This window comes from Neofelis nebulosa, chromosome 9 (genome assembly GCF_028018385.1).
Source record: "Neofelis nebulosa isolate mNeoNeb1 chromosome 9, mNeoNeb1.pri, whole genome shotgun sequence".
Taxonomy (NCBI): Eukaryota; Metazoa; Chordata; class Mammalia; order Carnivora; family Felidae; genus Neofelis; species Neofelis nebulosa.
In genome coordinates, this window is record NC_080790.1 from 32,302,621 (window position 1) to 32,325,410 (window position 22,790).

The 22,790-nt window shown below is 37.4% G+C and overlaps 1 protein-coding gene across 6 annotated transcripts in view; it reads right to left on the reverse strand.

The window, feature by feature from the left end:
- Positions 1-22,790, reverse strand: part of MAP4K3 (mitogen-activated protein kinase kinase kinase kinase 3) — a 209,286-nt gene that overhangs the window by 16,242 nt on the left and 170,254 nt on the right. For all 6 annotated transcript variants that reach the window (XR_009248374.1, XR_009248373.1, XR_009248375.1 and 3 more), the window contains 10 exons: positions 22,619-22,778; positions 21,484-21,596; positions 17,664-17,705; positions 15,781-15,865; positions 13,412-13,491; positions 12,221-12,281; positions 11,800-11,917; positions 6,685-6,743; positions 5,568-5,671; positions 871-1,042 (listed from right to left, as the gene is read on the reverse strand). Coding sequence is in view for 3 of the 6 variants with exons in the window: in XM_058683127.1 (XP_058539110.1) it covers positions 871-1,042; positions 5,568-5,671; positions 6,685-6,743; positions 11,800-11,917; positions 12,221-12,281; positions 13,412-13,491; positions 15,781-15,865; positions 17,664-17,705; positions 21,484-21,596; positions 22,619-22,778 (994 nt within the window). In the remaining 3 variants the exon portion in view is untranslated. The remainder of the gene's footprint in view (positions 1-870; positions 1,043-5,567; positions 5,672-6,684; positions 6,744-11,799; positions 11,918-12,220; positions 12,282-13,411; positions 13,492-15,780; positions 15,866-17,663; positions 17,706-21,483; positions 21,597-22,618; positions 22,779-22,790) is intronic.

Sequence of the window (22,790 nt, forward strand, 5' to 3'; positions counted from 1 at the left end):
CCTCCTCCTCCTCCCCTCTCCTCCCCTCCCCCACTCATGCGCGCGCGCGCGCGCACACTCTCTCTCTCTCTCTCTCAAAAATAAATAAAATATTAAAAAAATAATAAAATTGCCTTCTTAAATGGCCACTGTCTATTTTACAGCAAAACATTGTGCAGTGTTATTTTTAAAGGGGAAAAAAAGCAAAAGGAGCTCCATAATAAACACAGTGCTTTAAAAATCAGGGAAAAAAAGACCATTCAGGTCACTTTTTTTAAAGTGTAAAAAGTTGAATCAGATTATTTACCACGAAACACAAGTTTTACTGATATGTACTGACTACACCAACAAGATTGGAGGTTTCAAACTATAATCAAATTTCTGTAAAAAGATAATTAATTGGAAATAATATTTCCCAAGATACTAGTATGAAGAAAGGATCTGCTACGCCACTGGGCAACGCAGATCAAAATTTAAGAAAACAAATTGTACAAAAGAATGATTTTCAAGCACCCTCAAATATTTTTGTTTAGCTATATTTATATCTTAATTATGAATCATTAAAAAATTCATTAAAGTGATTGCATAGTACCTGTGTCTCAATTACCAGAATATGATGGAAAATAGACTCAATGCAGTTTTTGCTTTTATTTAGATCACTTTCCTCAGCCTGAGGCCTGTGTATGTGCAGTTGACAGGGCGGTGCCTGTGTCAGCGTCACCGGCATCAGCCGGGAGCACACAGAAGAGCAACTTCTCAGGCCTTGCTCCAGATCCACCAGATGAACTCTGGCAGTGGGGGCCAGCAGGCCTCCGGGGGATTCTGATCCATACTCATGTTTGGGAACCACTGATATGTATTGGCCTTAATAACTCAGTAAAAGTCACAAACCTGACTCTGTAAACCACGAAGAGGTAGAATTTGGGTTGACAGTTTCAAATCGAACCACCTGGTTGAAGTCTCTCCCTCTGCTGACGCCAACACAGACGAGAGGGTACTCCTGTTCGGGAACTACCAGCATTTCGAACACTCGAAGCGGACAAGGTATAGGAAAATCTATGTGCTAGACACAGAAACAAAAGGACATTAAACAAAGGAAAATGGAAGCCAAATAGTGTCACGAGAGCACTAAGAATTTTTACTTCTACAAACACATGGAAAATAACTCTCTACTATTAGGACTGCTTCTTGTCACAGAAACTCTGGGTATGTAGAAAAACACAAATTATAAAGTATTTGATTTGAGGTTTAACACTGTAAAATGTTGTTAAGTTAAAAATCACACAATTTTGAGACATTAGGGCTATAAGGGAACTTATAAATCACCTGTCCAACCCAGGTGGTAACTGAGATCCAGAAATCTGGGGACTGGCCCAGGGTCCCCCAGACTTTGTTGCAAAGTCTCCTGTCTCCCCATTGGATGCTGCTTCAGTTATATTTCCCTGCTTTCTTATCCAACTGAGCAAACATGGATGAGAGCACAGAAATGCTAATTAGCAAGAAACACTCCTCTTATAAGTGTGGACAGTAAAAAAAAACCCCATAAATAAGAGAAATTTAGCTTCTTGGCGCAGGTGATGCTATTCATTAACTCACTTATGATTCAACCAATTTTACTTTTACATAATTTCAAAAGTATTCTTACATTGCAACCAAGAGACTAAATAAATTCGTATTTTGTAAGTTTGGGAAAATAGATGGAGAACATTAACATCCTCAGTAATCAGGAAATTAAACCACGAGATAAGATCCATATCCCCCTGACTAAAATGAAACAAGTGACAGTAACAAGTATTACCAGGAGGAGCAGACGAGTGCTCACCAAGTGATGGGAGCATAAGCAGGGAAGGCCATGCTGGCTGACTACATTATCTGTGACTGTCAGGGCCCTGCAATACTCTTATCCTTTCTAGAGAATACGAGCACACACAGGCACAGGAGACATGATGCAAACATGTCCACAGCAATATTGTTCAAATAACAAAAAACTGGAAGTAACTCAAATACCCATCAACAATAGCTAGATAAAGTTACGGCCTATTCGCACAATGGGAAGTCACAGAGCAATGAAAATGAACAAACTAGAACCATATCCAACAACTACACAAATCTGATGCTGCACCAAAGCCAGACACAAACGAATACATACTTTATGACTCCACTTACATATTGGGGAAGAATCAGGTAAAATTAATTCTAATTTTAGGGGCTTAGGGGTGTACGTTTATACAGTGAAAATGGAAAATAAGGGAGCTGACTCCTAGTGGATGGGGTGCCATGGGGAGTTCAGAGGTGCTGATGATATTCCTCACAACAGAAAAGGTTGTTTTTCAAAAAATATGGGTCTTATCCATATGGTAGTAAGTCTACTCTTAGTATGTTTTAGATTTTGTTGTTCTCATGAATGGGCTGTAATTTCATTTAATTTCCCCCAAGGTTAGTATTGGTAGTATTTAACAAAGCTACTGAATTTGATTTATTTTTTAATCTGGCAACATGTAAATTCTGAAGAAAATAAATTCTGGAGAAAAACAGGTGAAACAGGTCCACCATAACTATTATTCTTAAAAGTGTCAGAAAATACACACACACACACACACACACACACGTGTTAGAAAACACAATGTGGTCCTTGTGGCTAGAAGGTGAAGCTCTATGTGCAACTGTTGTTCCCGTATTCCTTCCTTCCCTGTGACTGCCAGAGTGCCTCCATCCCATGGGTACAGACACTTCTTCATCAACACTCCCCAAACCCTTCTCTTTAGAAGCTTTCCCCTTACCTGGGGAGAGGCTTTGGATAAAATCTGTCATATATATATATATATATATATTTTTTTTTTTTAAACGTTTATTTATTATTTTTGAGACAGGGAGAGACAGCATGAACGGGGGAGGGTCAGAGAGAGAGGGAGACACAGAATCCGCAACAGGTTCCAGGTTCTAAGCTGTCAGCACAGAGCCCAACACAGGGCTCAAACTCACAGACCGCGAGATCATGACCTGAGCCGAAGTTGGATGCTTAACCGACTGAGCCACCCAGGCACCCCTAAATCTGTCATATTTTTAATAAGGTAAAACATTTAAAATAATTCTCTTTGAAATGTGTTAAGAGCAGTACAGTAAAAAATAGTGCTTCTTTGTGTGTGTGTGTGTGTGTGTGTGTGTGTGTGTGTGTGTGTGTCAGCAAATAAGAAAACCAAGAGATTCTGAATATTTCTATTTAGTTTCTAATAATCACGTGTTAAGTCATTAACAGAAGAGGACTCCCGTCTAAAAGCTTTACATCCAGTTGCTGTTGGTGATGGTCCTTGAGGGCAGTGGCCATATCTTACTCATTTCTGTCTCCTTAAACAGCACTGTGCCTGGTTGGTAGTAAGTACGTAATTGTTTGCTGGGAAGGTCTTTAACTTACAACTTTTATGATGAAAATGTAGTCTAATAAATCAAAAACTGTCAAAAATGTCATGAAGAGGAGGATAAAGGATAAAAGTGTTTTTGAGCACATCTTGTAAGAGTGTAGAAAAGCAACATCATAAATACTAACCACAACAATGTCAAATACAGAAACAAAATATCCACAGGGTCTTGGAGCAGAGAGGCAGGGGAAGGAGAGCTGGGTTAAGATTCAGGGAGGAGAGTAAGAGCCTACAGAGAGCTCAGGGAGTTTAAGGGGAAAGTGGGAAGGGCGTGAAGTCTTGAGGGAGACTATACTGTAAGTCTAGTATCTTTGAACTCTGGCAACAGGCCTCATTAGCCAGGGCCAGGCTCCTTGGGACTATCCACTTGGAAGAGAGAAAATGTGGACGGGTAATTTTTAAGCTTCCCATGTCTTATACGTTCTCTCCTGCATGCTCTTCATACCTAAAATTCCTTTAACAGAGAAGAGTCTTTGTTGTATATTAGGGTAAGTGGTATAACATATCAAATTACACAAAAAATTCATTCATCCTATGGTTTAATCAGATTATTAACTGATGATATGAACACTGATATGATGAAACTATTTTTCATTCTACCAGAGGTTAAGAATGAAAGGAATAGGGAAGATGTACCTAAAATAGACCTAAAAGGGGAAAGGAAGGGGCAGGGAAGGGGAGGTCTGCTGAAAAATCAAACCATGTACACTTTACTCCTCCATTTATGATAAGGTGTATTTTTGTGAAATGGGCAAGAAAAAAGAGGAGCTGAGGACATAGCAATTTTTGCCATAAATGGGCTGATTCAGAAGCTCTGCTTTAGACAGTTCTTAAGGCTATTTATTTTTCCCCTGCAGCTTCTGGTTTAAAGAATTTTTGTTTCAGTGATTTGTGGCAATACCACCTCAATGGATCCAAAATTCTTGAAACTATTTTTTCATTTCTTTAGCCCTAGTTAATTTTGAGGTTAACAAATAGTGATACGAAATTAAAAATAGATTCCTCAGTCACTTATAAAATTTAAATAAAAGGAAGCTTTTATTATGCTGTATTATAAAATTTACGAAGAATCCACTCCAATTATATTCTGATCCCAATTTCCTTTTTTTTCAAATTTTTTAATGTTTATTTTTGAGAGAGAGAGTGAGAGAAACAGTGAGCATGTGAGCAAGGTTGGGCAGAAAGACAGAGGGAGACACAGAATCCGAAGCAGGCTCCAGGGTCTGAGATGTCAGCATAGAGCCCAACGTGGGGCCTGAACTTGCGAACTGTGAGATCATGACCTGAGCCGAAGTCGGACGCTTAACCGACTGAGCCACCCAGGCGCCCCTCCTGACCCCAGTTTCTACGGAGATCTCAAATGCTCAAAAAACTAAGACTACTTAATTTACATAAAATAGCAAAGGAAACAGCTTTAAAAAATTCCTTTGGCAGTCCCTTGGTGTGAGTGAACCTGTACTTCACACATTTTGAGTTAGTTTTTCCTCCAATTTAAAGTTATTGCTGAGTAATAGTAGATATTTTAAAGAATGTTCATTGATTACAGATTCTAGAGAAACTCAGTCACCAAAAAACCATTCATGGGAAAGCCTGGGCAAATCAAAATCAGCAGGCAGGCATGTAACTCAGATCAAGAACTTCCTTCTCAGCATGGTTACCCCTTGTCCTCTTGGGCCAAATGCCAACCTGCAGGTAATTTTCCTGCTGTGATGGAGCCGGTCAACCAGAGGGTATACTGGAACAGCATTTCACTGCTTTTTAACACCTCCGGTTCTGGATATCCGACTGTGTATGTGAGACCCTGTTTCCAGCTCCTACTGTCATTTCCCTGAACCATCCCTCTAGTCTCTTCTGAAACTTGTATCAGGCCAACTCATTTCCTTACAATCTGACGGAGAAAGTGCACAAGATGTGGCCCGACAGGGGACTCTCAGGTCTCACTATTTTTCGTGACTGACACTGGAAGTGGAGATGGAATACCCAGGCAGGAGATTAACACACACACGCAGACTTTCACCACCCTGCCACATAATCCAAAATCATGACATTAACTTGAGAATTAATGGGAAAACATGTTGTTGGTTTTTTTAAGGAAAAAATCAGGAACAGGAAAATTGATTTCATTTATAAGCTTTTATACTAAGAATGACTTAGATTGCTTTTCGTGCTTACCTTAATTAACATAAATTTCTGCATTGGTTCAACCCATTCTAATAGAACAATGCTAGTCTGAAGCGCCCCACATAGGTACTTATGGCCTGTGTAAGGATTTCGCACTGTCAAGGCAAAAAAGTGTATGTAAGTCCTCTTATGATACAAAATCCTTATGATAGTAGTCGCAAGCTCTGAGAACAAACAAAAGCTGGCTGCTAGGTCAATTTCTTAATTAGACTACAGGGTGAAAAAACTTTCAGGTAACAGCAGGAAACTCCTTCATCACTTGCAGGATTTCTGTCTAATGCACAAACAAAACTGGTGGTTGTTTTGGGGTCTGGGGTGGGAAGAAAGATTTTGCATCTCATGGGAGCAGGGAGATTAGGTGAGGCAGCAGGACCCTAAAGGAAGGGTCCTAAGAAGATTTGGGGGGAAGTTGCCAAACCGATAGGCTACAGCACACTTTGGGACAGGTGATTAAGGATGCTTTTGGTAGTAATGTTCAGAGGTAGTAATGCTTTGGTTGCAACAGCATGAAGACGTTAATGAAATCTCAAAATACAGGTTTACAAATAATAAAACAAAGCCTCAGAGTTTCTGAAGGGAAGAGATTTTAAGGGAAAAGATTTTTTTGGTTTTGCTTGATGCAAATAAAACAGCTGGTTGTTATGGGGGTGGGGAGGGATTCGGGGTCGTGTGTGTGAACAGAGACTATAACCTTCACACCACAGGCATAAGGTTTCACACATTAAAGGCATGAAAATATATGCTGAATGAATAAATGCAGTCTCATAAGCCATTACCAAGCAGCATGTGAATGACAAGTAACAGGCCCCTTGGAGAACAGGGTGTGATAAAGTGCTGTAATAAAGTCATCCTACTTTCTCCATTTATCCAGTCAATAAATAATTTGCAAAACAACTGTTATGTACAAGGTACTATATTATAGGGTTAGTCTACACGGAGCCTGGATGGCCAAGACATTTGTTTTACTCAAGGGGTAAAAATAAACTATCACTGGCAGAATACCCTGGAGAAGTACTGTTTCATACTAGATTTAAAAATGAGCCTCACAGTGTTTTCTCATTCACTCCACAAAGCAGGAGAGCTATGTGCTATGGAACAGTTTACTTACCAACACAACATTTCTGACACCACTTGGTTTCAGGGATTTTTGCTGATACAGCAAATTTCCTAAATGTAAATGAAAATGAATATATAATACATGTAGGTAAAGTTAGTATATGATAATGGTATCATTACAGATGAATGGAAAATAAAAACTGGTGCTGACATAATAGGTAATCTATTAAAAATAATATATTTGATCTGTTTGTCATCCCTCTTCCAATCAATTCCAAATAGATTAAGGATTTATTAAAGTATGAAAAACAAGACTATAGAATATTTAGATTTAGAAGAATAGAACCATGGGATTTCCTTAAAAAATACAAAAAGAAACAAACTATACAGGAAAATATTAATAAACTTCTGTTTTTAATGTTTATTTATTGAGAGAGAAAGAGTGTGAGCCGGGGAAGGACAGACAGAGAGGGGGACAGAGGATCCAAAGCTGGCTCTGTGGTGACAGCAGCTTCACCTGAAGCAGCCCAATGCAGGGCGAGAGTTCACTAATCACAAGATCATGACCTGAGCTGAAGTCGGACAGATAACCAACTGAGCCACCCAGGCACCCCAATATTAATAAATGTAACTGATACTTTCTTTACTTAGGGATCCCTACCACTTCAAACTACAGGTGGCAATTTGTTGAATGAATTTGAATATATTAACAACTTTGGTTTACCAAAAGATAACACTAAAAAGGTAAAAAGATATGCCATAAACTGGGGGGAAAGATATTTTTTAGCACATATAATAAATTTAAGCTATGTAAAACATTGTCTTATCACTAAAACAATTTATAAGAACTTTTTTTTTTTTTTAATTTTTTTTTTCAACTTTTTTTTTTTTTTTTTTTTATTTTGGGGACAGAGAGAGACAGAGCATGAACGGGGGAGGGGCAGAGAGAGAGGGAGACACAGAATCGGAAACAGGCTCCAGGCTCTGAGCCATCAGCCCAGAGCCCGATGCGGGGCTCGAACTCACGGACCGTGAGATCGTGACCTGGCTGAAGTCGGACGCTTAACCGACTGCGCCACCCAGGCGCCCCTATAAGAACTTTTTTAAGACATTTTTATTTCTCTGCTCAGGAAGAGTGAGATATAGATTTTCTGTTAAGGTCCTTTACGGGTTCTGCAAACAGGTGATTCAAACTTAATATGTAAAAATCCATTTAAAATTGTTTTTTAAACTACAATTAAAAAAAAAATACCCATGAACTCAAATGGCTTTATAATGAAAATTAATATAACAGACTGCTAACGTACCAGGTTTTGCTAGCCTCAAATTATACTTCTCCATTTCTGTACACATAAACTTCTTTTACATGTGTAAACCCGCCACATATTAGAGGTCATTGCTCTGCACATCTTTTTAAAAAAAACAAAACAGAGTTGCCCTTTGCTGGTAACAGAACTGTAGAGCATGTATGTGATGCGCAATGCCATTCCAAACAAGCTCAGAATAATCTTATTTTTTTTTTAAATGTTTATTTTTACTTGTTTTGAGAGAGAAGGGCAGACGAAGAGGGAGAGAGAGAATCCCAAGGAGGCTCTGCGTTGTTAGCACGGAGCCTGATGTGGGGCTCAATCTCACAAACCGTGAGATCATGATCCGAGCAGAAATCAATTTGGATGCTTAACCAACTGAACCACCCAGGCACCCCAAGCTCAGAATAATCTTGATGTATGTTCCTATCACTGTACAACTGGCAGCTGAGGAATAATCAGTCATATAATGCTGAGGTATTGTAATTTTAGCTTTTAATATGTTTTATATGCCGGTATTTATAAAAATCTATAGTAACTATTGCTAACATTTACCGAGATCTTATTGTTGACCATGAATTTCACATGTTCTGTCAGTCCCTCTGATAATGCCGTGAGATAGGTCACAGTATAGAAATCTGAAGGTTAGGGGGTGTGCTCAGCACGGAGCCCACTTAGAAGATTTTCTCCCGCCTCCCCACCCACCGCTTGTGTGTTCTGTCTCTCTAAAAAAGAAAAGAAAAGAAGAGAAGAGAAGAGAAAAAAAGAAAAGAAAAGGAAAAGAAAAGAAGAGAAGAGAAGAGAAGAGAAGAGAAGAGAAGAGAAGAGAAGAGAAGAGAAAAGAAAAGAAGAAAGAAATCTGAGGGTTAGATTTAGTAATTTCCTCAAGATCATACAGTTAGCAATTCAGGAAGAACTCTACTCTAGTGTCTTAGCCTAACTGCAACATTCATAGTGATTCAACTTTGAAAACAAATCTACTTCTCTTTTATGATTCTGGATCACTTTAAAGAGTATTCTGAGTTTGCAAGGTAAGTTGTTAAAATCTGTTATCACTTGTAAGTACTTTATCCGTGTGAATTAGAATTTTGTTGATACTATGGTACCTAAACAGTGACACAGAAATTAGTCAGATACTGAGGGACTAAATGACTAAAGTGACAATCTAGAATATCTTGATTCAAATTTTGGGTTAAAGCCCCTATTGTTCCTCTCGACTAAGTTCATACTGGGGAGAATTTTACATTCCAATTCATAAATTACATTAATAATTACAAAAATACCCCTTTCATAGGCATTGGAATTTCATACAGTTTAAAATAAAACAAAAATTCCACATACCCTTAAATTAAGTAAACTGCTTGAACCAAAGTGCTTTTTACAGTTAAAAATAATCTGAATCAAGCTCTTGATAGATTTCCACTGCAACCAACTTAATGTTCCTCATCCACACTTGTGAACTTGTCCTTTGGCCCCCAACGTTAACTTAGAGGTTAAGTTACTAAATCTGTCAAACCCAGGAGGATTAATTGACTGCAAGGTTTTGAAAGATTATAAAGAATGCTACACAGTCAAGACAAAATCAACTACTAAGTATAGCTTAGAAGTTAACGATAATGAAATGGTTCAAAACTGAGCTGTGAGCAACACACTGAAATGTTATAAAAACTCATAATTTTCTACAGTGATCTACATATAGACTTACCTTAATTTTAGTTATGACCTTACAAGGCAAAAAAATTTATTTACAGCACCCAATTAACTAGAATCCTGTGAACCAACATTCTCAATGTACTTAATGTAAGATATTTTAGGGTACATTACAGACACAATTCAATTTGCCATGACTAATAATAATGATAACACGACTATTTCTTAAGAGCCTAATATGTGCCAGAAACCATGGTGGATACTTTTCATACATAATTTATCATTTTTAAAACAATCTGCAAGATAGGTATACTGGTTCCATTTTACAGATGAATACCCTGAGAAGTTGTACAATTTATTCTATGTCCTGAACCTAGTGAGTGAACAATGTAGGATTTAAATTGAAGTCTACCTGGATTCTAAAAATTATGCTTAACTGAAGCTTTACCATACAATACAATGAGTACCTATATTTATAATGAGAACTACAGAACATTATAAACTTCCCAAAGGAAGTTTAATTTGTGCTCACTTTACGGCAGAAGAACATAAAATTTTATTGTGCAAAAAAGGTTTTCAGATTTCTTGCCAGTAAATGAGAGAATTAAGAGTAGATTCTAGGGGCGCCTGGGTGGCTCAGTCTGTTAAGCATCTGACTTCGGCTCAGGTCATGATCTCATGGTTCGTTGAGTTTGAGCCCCACGTCGGACTCTGTGCTGACAGCTCAGAGCCTGAAGCCTGCTTTGGATTCTGTGTCTCCCTCTCTCTCTCTATCCTTCCCTGCTCCCACTCTGTCTCTCTCTCTCAAAAATAAATAAACATTAAAAAAAAAAAGTAGATTTTACGATAACAAAATTGAAGAAAGTGGGAAGGACACATTGGTGAGTGCTACCAACACTAAAGACTGACTATAACAAAATTACATGAAATAAAAGCCTCGAGGTAAAGCACTCTTAGAGGCAACATCTTCCTCTATGGAAATTCCTTAAAGGAAGAGGTAACACGTTATTCAATTTTGTTTTAGCTACATACTAGGAAACTTTCCGCACATCTTGTATATTCAGTAAAATGTGAAGAATTGAACACAGCTATAAATAAACTACAAAGGTCTCTATTCTGACAAAATGATATAAAAAAGTGAATGTATTAAAGTTTATGTGCTTTACATTCCTGGGGGGGGGGGGGAGGGGCACTCTTGTATATTTTAAAGCTTGGGGTCAGTTTCCATGCCCAGAGAATTTAGGATTATCAAGTCAGAAGGCTAGAGGGAGATGTGCTATAAGAAGACAGAAAATCAATAGCACCAAGTGGCAACTGAGAGGAAAAGAGGGCAGATAAACTCTATGTGAAGAAGCCCCCTGGCCCCATTCTTGGGGTAGTTCTTGCCCTTAACCCCAACTGTAGACATTACAGTAGAAGTATAATAAGTCAAGTTCATAGGTGCAACTCTGAGTCATCATGAAAAGGTCCAATTAAACTCAATGTAATCTATTTTAAGACAGAAAAGCATGCAGTATAACTTTTAAATGATTTTCATCAAAAAGATTAATTTTGAGAAAGTCTTTTGCACAAAGGGGCACATTTTAGCTGTAAACTCAGCATTGAGAACAGCTTTTCAAGGTACTTGAGAGCTAACGGTGTACATTAGTTGCTTTACAACTGATACGGTAAAGGAAGAATGGCTAGAGTATAATGTTTCTGTAACATAAAATTTATAGCAGACTCAGAAGACCTTTCGGTCAATAAATGAAGTACAATATAATAAGCAAAGGAGGAGAGAACATAATGAAAAATCCCTGAAAGAAGAAAAGCAAAACCCCTCAATTCCTAAGTAATTATCTCCTAATGTAAAAACCTTGATTTAATAAATCATTTTGATTTTCTAAGTTTAGAAACTGTGCTTTGAGACAAATTCATGTTATTCAAATTAACACAAATATGTCCAAAGCACTGGATATGAAGAAAAATTACTAGCAAATTATAGAGAAAAATCAGTTTTAATGTTGTATGAAATACTAAACAGTAATTAGTTTTAAACTTCTAGAGGTGCCTCTCAGTTCTTGTGAAAATCTATTACCTCTCACAAGTTTTTCATTACACATGATTTCTACTAACGCAAACTAACTGCTTTTTCAATTTCTGCAGTGTAACTATTATTTAGAATTAATTAACATATAATCTCTAAGGATGAAACATAAGTGCACAGTTACCTTGGCAGTATTCGGTCAGGGAGTTTGTGTGCTGGAATAGCAACAGGTAACTTTTGCATCTGTCTTGCATAATCAAAAAGCCCTGGTAAATTATGGGAATAAAGCTGAGAAGCTTTACCTGCAAAAAAAATATAATAAATAAACACGATATAAAAGCTAATAACATAAATAGGAACAAGTGTAAGGTATCAAAAAACTAGGGGCTCCTGGTGGCTCAGTTGGTTAAGGGTCTGACTCTTGGTTTCGGCTCAGGTCACGATCTCAGCATTTGTGAGTGTGAACCCCACGTCGGGCTCTGCACTAAAAGCACAGAGCTTGCTTCAGATTCTCTCTCTCTCTCTCTTCCCCTCCCCAGCTCGCTCGCTCTTTCTCTCAAAATAAATAAACTTAAAAAAATAAAAATAAAAACTAAAAGACTTACCAGATATTGACAGTAAGCAATTGTTCATCACATATAACCATGTACACCTTCGGGGGAATAGCTGATAAAAAAAAAAAAGTGCAAAGTTTATAAAAGATAGTAAGTAAAATGCTTCTATTATATGTCCGTGTTGAACTGGTCATTCAATTTGCCAATTCTAGGTCTTTCTTGTTTCCCTAGATCTAGTGTTTCTCTATGGGAGGAATACAAGTGGGAGAGACAGTGTGGTCAAGTAGTTAAGCACATGAACTCTGGAGCCATCTGGCCTGGGTTCATATCCCAGTTCATCCACTTAAGCACTGTAAGATCTCTGAAAAGTTACTAATCCTTTCTGTGCCTCAGATTTCTCATCTGACATGCAACTCATAATGGTATCTATCTCTGAGAGTTGTGAAGATTAGTTACTCTATGTAAAGCATTTAAAAACAGTATCTGGTGCATAGTAAGCTTTATACAGGCATTAGCTACTGATGTCATCATGATCATTTCTGTAGGTTGTTTAGCATTGCTGGCCTCTGGGTACTAAACATCCAAAGCTTCCCCCAGTCACTATGACAATAAAGAAACATCCCCACGCAATTCCAAACACATTTTTTCCTTTCTGCCCCAACTCAACATTTCCTTGCCCTTTGACCAAAATCTCTAGCGTCATCTGTCATCATGCTGCAAACCATTCTACATGGATCAGTTCACGAACAAAGCTCTGGGGTTTGGCAGCTGCCTCTCCCCCCCCCCCCCCCCCCACTTCCTGTTACCATTCTGCACTCATTCTACACTCCAGTCAGACTGTCTGCTCAGGGTTCCCCACCCTGGCCACTCCGCTGCACCACTTCACACCTTCACACTTACATTTACCCTCTCTCTGTCTGGGAACGTTCCGCTCATCTGCTCATTGCCATTTACGGTCTCTTCTCACTTCCCCACAGGAGGTGCTAGTGACGTGTGCTCACTCCTAGTGTGACACCTAACCTGAGTGCTACAGCTACTGCCACGCCTCTATTACACCCGTGAGGTCCTTGAAGGGTAAGGACTAGTCCTGCGAATACGTCCTCAGTACCAGATAAACACAACATACTTGATGAAGTTTTTATGGATAAAAAAATAAAGAGGCAGAAAATCACAGAACTGAAACTTACTTCTCACCTAGTGTGTGCGTACGACTTTAAAAAAGGAAAATACAAAATAATGTACCTGTTCCATCGATGTTTCATGAAGTTCATTAAGATTCAAAGTATAAATTCCTTCTTCAGCACCAAATATCAAGTACTGATCTGAAATGACAAAAGTAATTCACCGGTTTTGATAAAAAAAAATATTTTCAAAATGGATTTATATAGTTTAAAATTATGTACATATGTACTATAACCTGAAAAAGGAATTACTGTGATTGACAAGCTATAGATACATACATACATATACATACATATATATATATATATATATATATATATATATATATATATATATAAATGTTTATTTTTTAGAGAGAGAGAGAGAGAGAGCAAGTGAGGGGGGCAGAGAGAGAGGGAGACACAGAATCCGAAGCAGGCTCCAGGCTCTGAGCTGTCAGCACAGAGCCTGATGCGGGGCTCAAACTCATGAACCGCGAGACCATGACCTGAGACGAAGTCAGAGACTTACCCAACTGAGCCACCCAGGCACCTCTAAGCATTAAATATATTCTAATACAAATTAAGTGGCTAAAAACTCTGCCTTAATGAACTGAGTTATATATAAATACCAGCCTCAAAGCACTGAGGAAAACTTTTATGTAAAAGAGGTTTTGAAGACTGGAATGCTAGGGTTCCTCACTCATCAGAGGGTGCTGAGGACTGGCAGAGAATCCATAGCTCATTTTCTACAATTCTTTTAAGAGAAGCCTGGGTGGCTCAGTTGGTTAATCAACCAACTTCAGCTCAGGTCATGGTCTCACGGTTCTTGAGTTCAAGCCCCACGTCAGGCTCCGTGTGGTCAACTCACGGCCTGGAGCCCCTTTCAGATTCTGTGTCTCCCTCTCTCTCTGCCTCTCCCCCGCTCACACTCTGTCTCTTTCTCCTTCAAAAATTAACAAACATTTAAAAAAAAAGTAAAAAAAAAATTCTTTTAAGAGTACAGTTGATGTACAGAATGTAAATAAAGAACTGATATAGATTCAAAATATTTTTGCAGATGGGCTACCGCTGTAAGAAATAACATCAAAAACCGGGATCTGGCTACTGCCTATTTAAAAAACTAAAACTTAGATACCTGGCTAAGGTACTCAATATCTTCTAGAAGATGTTAGTTTAGCTATGGTCCTGTCTGATCTGCTTTTGACAATATAAAACAACAGGTCAGGAAGTTCTCCAGACTAAACTGAAGTATGCTAAGAACTTAGAAGGCCAAGAGCATTGTTATACTGCCCAATATTTAGGATTAGTAATGGCAGATTGAAGACATAAGCTTTGTGGTCCCAAGAATACAACCTAACCAGGTTTGAACTGCAGCCCTCCTACCGACCGGTGATGAACCTTTCTGCATGTCACTTTCCCTACAAAAAGTTCCCCACCTTGGATTTCTAAAAGATTTAGTAAGAAGATGTGTGTGTGTGTGTGTGTGTGTGTGTGTGTGTGTGTGTGCGCGCGCGCGTGCGCTTATGCATACCTTATACACAGATACATAGTGGGAGAATGCAGATAGTCTTTAGTCAGTGACTAATGGCAACAATTCTTATTATGATCTCCTTTAAGGTGGAGAGATCCTCTAACGTGGTCACCACACCCTGGACCCTGGGTAGCTAAACTCCTTAACAACAGTTGTGTCTAAAACACAAAGACAGTGAGTGTGCAGCAGTGGAAAAAACTTTTGTGGAGAATATTAGGGTGGCATAGAGTACATGGTTTTGCTATATTAACATGGGGACAACACAGTGAAATTTTAGTGTCATGGGTCACCTCAAGCACTGCTAATAAACTAGAGAAACATAGCCTAAAATTTTTTTTTGAATTATAACAAAATATTTTTCAGAAAGACATTCAGAGCAGGAAGAAAACTGAATACTTCCATGAGCTCAGTTTATTTTTTTTTTTTTTTTAATTTTTTTTCAACGTTTTTTATTTATTTTTTGGGACAGAGAGAGACAGAGCATGAATGGGGGAGGGTCAGAGAGAGAGGGAGACACAGAATCGGAAACAGGCTCCAGGCTCCGAGCCATCAGCCCAGAGCCCAATGCGGGGCTCGAACTCACGGACCGCGAGATCGTGACCTGGCTGAAGTCGGATGCTTAACCGACTGCGCCACCCAGGCGCCCCCCATGAGCTCAGTTTAAAAAACAACTAGAAAGGGGCTGCCTGGGTGGCTCAGTTGGTAAAATGTCCGACTTCGGCTCAAGTCATGGTCTCACAGTCCATGAGTTTGAGCCCCATGTCGGGCTCTGTGTTGACAGCTTAGAGCCGGGAGTCTGCTTCAGATTCTGTGTCCTCCTCTCTATGCCCCTTCCCCACTCATGCTGTCTCTCTCTCAAAAATAAACATTAAACAACAACAACAACAACAACAACAACAAATAACATATAGTACTACCTCTTGTATCTGGGTTTATCCATGATGTTGCACAGTGAATTTTCAAGGGACATCCATTAAAAACCTTTGAAAAACATGCACCCATCTGGAAAAACAAAGAATAACCAAGTAATATGATATTCCCTGCTAAGAAGGAAATTATAACTGCTACAAAGGTGAAAATTTTCTTATTTATTGAATCATTGAAATGTTATTAGTGAAAAATGTTAAATAATCTTAATAATACAATGTTATTAATCATTGAATTTAATACTTCAACATGAAAGAGGTATGGCTGGTTTCAAATTCATATATGTACTTTAAAACATACAGACCCATTTTTTTAAGAAAAACTGAGCAATGCGATTATTTTCTCTGGATGGATTCAATAAAAATCTTTATTTTTTTATGTTAATATTTATTAAACCCATTTACAAGTCTTTCATATAATAAATACCTTATAAGGAAACACAGTATCATTCATTTGAACTTTTTAAATGTTAATTTTCAAATTATTGTTCATGTTAGAATAAATAAATACAAGAAAGCTTACTCATTTAATCACTTTTATTGGCAACAACTTGGGGGGAAAGAACACAAATATTTGATGAAAAGAAGAGCACTGTGCATCATATAGTTGGAGTGTTTTCTTCACAAATATGGAGACAATACCCATAGACAGAACACACACCCCTGTAGCTGATGATAATGGATTAGAAATATCAACATAAAAAAGAATCAAAATAATAAATCCTAAGATTTCCTTCTGCTCACAGAAACCTACCAAACAATATCTTTAAGATTTTAGCACCAAATAACAACAACCTCGCAGAAGACCTATAAACATGTTTTTTGGTGTAGGGCAGAAAGTGTACCATTTAACTCATTCTGGTAATTATGCTTTAAGACAGCTGCTCAAATTCACATGTGGAGGTGTGGCCTAACCCCTAAAAATCCAAATGACACAATGAGGTGCTGAACAATCAAACCAACTCTGAGTGTAAGCCAGTCTGTACGGTCAGTCCCACCTGCCTTTCCAGTTAGAGGCTCCTCCCCATCAGCTGTACATCTGACCGGAGAGTTTTCTACTGTATCCAAACAGGACAACCCGAATGTCTCTGCCAGACCTGGGAGCCCTTCACTCTCAAAACTTTTATAAGATAAGGCATAAATATTTAGATCTTCATATTAATTTAAAAAGTCGAGAAAAAAGGCTAAAAACTAAGAAATAAGAAACTAAAAGGCTAAAAAGTAGAGTTGGCAGGTTACAGACTAGAACTCTGGACACCTAAATTAGTGTCACGCTATGTTTCAGATTAAAGAGTTGCAGCAGCGAAAATATAGTTCTACCTATACTGACACACAATTACACTGAACTAATATAATTTTAATCCTAAAACAGCATGGTCTAATGAAAAAAATCAAACAACAAAGCCACAACAGACTGTAACACAGGGCTGTATCTAACATCTATTCCAGCTCTGGTTGGAGCTGGGGGGTAGTTCTGTGATCTTGTGAATATTTTGGGGTCTCAGTTTTACTTGTGGGCAAACTAGTTTGGGTCAGATGGTCTTTTAATGCTCCTTCTAGTTCTAAACTGTTTTTGATCATTGAAAATGCTAGAAAAAAATGTGTCCTATTTACATTCTGTACTTCCTATTATATCCATGTGCCTTTTCTACATTTCTTCAAAAATGTCTGCAAAGAAGATAGTAACAAATTCTGGAATAAAGGAGCTTTAAAATGCAACAATCTATATTTAAATTAGCAATCTTATAGATTTTTTTCAATACTAAATGGAGATTCTTTCAAAAAGCTACAATATCTAACCAAAGGTACACAGTCAAGCAATTATTGGTCATTGTATTTAGCCTGAAAACAACTTATTTGATATTTATACTTACATGCACTTTAGGTGTTGGGGGTAGACCGTTACTAATAGGCTTCTAGAAAAAAGAATACATGCATGAATATACTTATTTTGTTGTTGTTTGGCATATTAATACTGTATTTCAAACATAATTATTGAAATAAAATACACATGTACGCTCTCTTTGTAAAAGGGCACAAATACAGCTAAGGCTAAAGTCCCCTATAATCCTTCCACAGTCCATTTATCCCTGGTACCTGCCCCCTCTCCAAAAAAGCTGATTTAGGGTGCCCCTTCCAAACCTCTTCCTAGGCAACTATATGTACTCATGTATTTGTGTATCTTTCCATACCACCTTGTATATACTTTTATATGTGTCCCCATAGAAAACACTGTTTTGGTGTGTGCTTTAGAACATAGTTAATGCACTCTTTTATCAACCTGTCTTTTGCCTTAACGGGTCTTAGATCTTTGTATCAGTACACATAGATTTGGTTCACCTAACTGCAGCAGAGTACGAATATAACAAACTTTATTTAGCTATTCCCTAGTTATTATTGGGTATTTAAGTTATTTTCCGTTTTCTACTATAACAACAATGCAGAAATGATCACTCTTGCATTTACCTTACTATGCAATGTATGAATTATTTTTTTAGGGTATGCTGTGATAAGAGAAACTACTGGAATATAAAGTCTGTACCTCTTACACTACAGTGGATACTGACCACCAAACTGTCTTTCTGAGTGCCCGTTTCACATTATACCCACCAGCAGTGTGGATGAGCCCTGGTTCCTTTGGTCTCACAGACACTTAATGTTATCAAACTGATCAGTAAAAAATGTTTTCTCCTTAATAAGCATGCCTCTGATTGCTAGGAACATTGAGAATATTTTAAAAAGAGTTTATTGGCTATCTGTACTTTCTCTTCTATGAATTGTCTTTTCTCATTTTTTTTTTTTTTTTACTGAGTTATCTTTTTTCTTATCTATTTGTTGGTGTTCTTTATAGATTCCAGATTTGAATACTTTATCTATTAAATATGTTACAAATGTTTTATCCTAGTCTGTAGATTATCTTAACCTTGTTTATAATGTGAGTTGAAGTTTTACATTTTGAGGGATTCAAATACATCAATCACTGGTCAGAGTATACTGATAATTATAAGGAGAGTAAAAATATGCTCAAGAGGGGCACCTGGGTGGCTAAGTCAGTTGGGCGCTCAACTCTTGATTTTGGCTCAGGTCATGACCCTAGGGTCGTGGGATCGAGCCCCACATTAGGCTCCACACTGAGTGTGGAGTGTGCCTGAGATTCTGTCTCTCTCTCCCATTGTCCCTCTCCCTGACTTGCGCGTGCTCTCTCTAAATTAAAAAAAAAAAAAAGCTCAAGAATACCAGATATTTTTCCAAGGGACCACATGCCTGGATATATGATTTGTCTCCCACCCTTTCAGAGGGATTATACTTTAAATATAAGTTTTATGAAAGTCTACATTTCTTTAGGGGTTAATGTTAATAACATTTTAAGGAATGACTTCCTAATTTTTGTCACTCTAAGTCAAAATTATTTAACTGTGACAAAAATCAAAATCTATTAATTGATTTCATATACCTGATACAAATAAAATATGCTGTGTAACACTACTTCTGTAACTATTAGACACTTCTGAAATTAAAACTATTTGAAATTTTACTTTGTAGATATGTGTATGAGGATGTATAGCCTATTGCTGCCACCAATTTGTGATAATTTTTTTTTCATTTTGCAACTAACTTATGTACTTGGTTTTATATTTATGTCCTTAAGTTACCTTAGATCATCTATATGAGCAAAACATTTTTGAAAAGTGTATTTATTTATTTTGGGAGAGAGAGGGAGAGAGAGCGCGCATGAAAGCGTGCACATGAGTAGGGAAGGGGCAGAGGGGGTGGGAAAGAATCCCAAGCAGGCTTTGCCTGTCAGCACAGAGCCCAACCCAGGGCTCAATCCCACAAACTGAGATCATGACCTGAGCCAAAGAATCAGACACTTAACTGAGCCACCCCAATGCCCCGCAAAACATTTTAAGTTAGCAAGCTCTGAATGTTGAAACTGTCAGATTTACATTGAGTACTGACAGAATTGGCTATAAACAATTTCAAGCTGCAGAAACTGTAATCATGTTTCAACATATCATGGATACTGTTTATCCTATTATACAGTTGCCGACATATTTCAGAATCACTGGGACTGTTAGTTTTACTACTACGGTACAGTAGTTCCTTATCCTAATGAAATAAGGTAAGAGAAAGAATTACAAATGCACACATAAAAAAATGTATACATCTCTCAAAAGTTCTCATGCTGCATCGTAGAGTCATGAAGCTGTATTTCTGTACTACCTTAACAGTGCTGCTAAAATTTAAACCAGTGAACACAAAAAGGCCCTGTTCAGTTGAAGAGACATCATAAAAACCCATTCCTAAAGGGCATTTGATGCTTTTGTTAACAACATCCTACCTAAATTTCACAACTTACGATGGATAATCCTAGATTTTTAAATGCTTTAACTAAACATAAAAAGGGTATGTCATATTATGTCATGAAATCTTAAAAAAACAGATTACAGTACAAAAGCCTCTAACAATGTGCTTCCTGCATAAAACCATAGCTATATGCACATAAGTACTTTAACTGTACTATATAAAAGCAAATATTAGTAAACGCAAAAACTTTGATTTTTTTTTTTAAATTATTTGAGAGAGAGTGTGTGCATTCATGTGTGGGTGGGGGGAGAGAGGGAGAAAGGAAGAAAGGTAGGAAGGAAGGTAGGAAGGGAGGGAGGGAGGAAGGGAGGGAAGGAGGGAGGGAGGGAGGGAGAGAGAGAGGGAGAGGGGGGGAGAGAGAGAGAGAGAGAGAGAGAGAGAGAGAGAGAGAGAGAGAGAAGGAAAATCTCAAGCAAGCTCCACACTCAGTGGGGAGTCCATGTAGGGCTTGATCCCATGACCCTGGCTGGGATCATGACCTCAGCAGAAATCAAGCTCGACCAACCTAGACACTCAAGTGCCCCAACATACACAAAAACTTAAAAAATACTCTCATCTTATGATCTCATGGTCATCTGCTGAATTGGGTATTTTAAGGATTTTTTTTGTTTGTTTTGTTTTAAGTTCTATGATGAAAGACGAGTGTCTTCTGACGATCATGAGCAAATTTTTTTACAAATGTTAAAAAATTTTAATATCCTGATAAACACTATTTATGTTTTAATAGCTATGTCACAGTATTTTATCCAACATTTGTAACAAGAATAGCTACTGAGGCTAATTTCATCTTTCCTAAAGTGATATTTTGTATCTACTGGAAAATAATTTTCATTTTTCCTCCTTGTTATTTTCTTTGAGTAACAGTAGTAATACCACGAATTATGTAATCTATAGTTAAAAACTCATCCTAAGTAAAAGTCCTAGCTTTCCTTATCTGTCCATGTCCTTCTTTCCATAACTTTTTGAGACTGTTAGGAACTTTTAAGAATCTCATCAATGAGAATAATAATAGTTACCTGTATGCTGAAGGTCACATTTAAAATACACTATTATTAAAAAAAAAAAAAAAAAAAAAAAAGGCCTACATAATTTGAATAGCAGAAAGTCATCATTCAAGTTTGCCACAGCAGTTACTTTCTTTTTAAGATTTAAGCAATCTATTATAATTAATACATTAAAAAAACAACATACTAATTGCAAAATATACAATCCCTATAGTTTAATTATAATAACAAAACTAACTTAACAATGAAAAAGAAAATACAATTATACTATTAGTATTATTATATATTATATAGAAAGTATATTATAAATATAAATACCTACTGGTACATCTTTCTTTTCTTTCCTTGAAGGGTTTGTGCCTCTATGTTCATTCTGTTGTTGATATAATGAACCATCTCGTTCACCATTTAACTGGAAGGAGCTCATTCCATTTCCTTCACAATAAGATGTTCAAATATACTTAAAAAGGATTAATTTTCATGAAAACTTTCACTTAGAAAATTATCAAAATACGATTTCTCAGATGGTTTCTGCCTTCATCCGATCAGAAATAGTACTAAAGAAAAAAAAGTCTGATACCTATGTTCTACTTCTTTTTTAAACATTTTTTTTTAACATTTTTAATTTATTTTTGAGAGACAAAGTATGAGTGCAGAAGGGGCAGAGAGAGAAGGAGACAGATTCTGAAGCAGACTCCAAGCTCTTGAGCTGTCAGCACAGAGCCTGATGTGGGGCTTGAACCCATGAGCCGTGAGATCATGACCTGAGATGAAGTTGGATGCTCAACCAACTGAGCCACCCAGGTGCCCCTCATAGAGACAAATTTAAAATCAGGTTAAATCTAAGCACATATATTTATGCGAAAAACAAAGAAATACTGAATATATAACTACTTTCAGGAACGGGCAATTAACAATATCCAGGAAATTTTAGTTGCTTTTTAATTGTTTCTTTTGCATAATACACAATACGGTACTAAAACAGCATCTTCTAGTATTAATTTGGAGACAAATAACTAGCAAAAGTGACAATCATTTTTCTAAAAATGATAATATGAAATAAAAGAAAGGAGTTAGATGAAGAACCCTCTTTTCTTTTTCTAAAACACAAGTAGCCTACAACCAAAACACATTGTCCTTGTTCGTTCAGTTTCTTCTATTGCCACACTAAGGTAACTGATGAACTGAGCCTTTACGATTCCCCAAGAAAGAAGGCTAGATATGAAATGAGAAACAAGGACATTTTAATACCAGAATGGGTCACAGTAATCCTGTCATATATGAACACTTCAAACTATGTGGCAAAAAAGCAGAAGCCATCTCTACAGTCACTGCCTTCCTTCTCCCCTCCCTCAAAGGAATTTCAGATACTCTTAAAAGAAAAGACACCCTCCATTTTCTTCACACAGCACGACAACCTGGTAACGTACTTATTTCACCCTCCCTTCACCCATTACCTAAAGCAACTGGCTTTTGTGGAGGTAATCTGGGAGGTGGTGGTCTGGGTGGAACTTGGGATGGTTTTGCTGGGCTCTCTGACATAGGACATCTCTTGATAGTTCCTTGATTATCATCCTCAGTAGAATGAGTTTCCTGTGGTATGAATATGGACTTAGGCTGAAATAATAC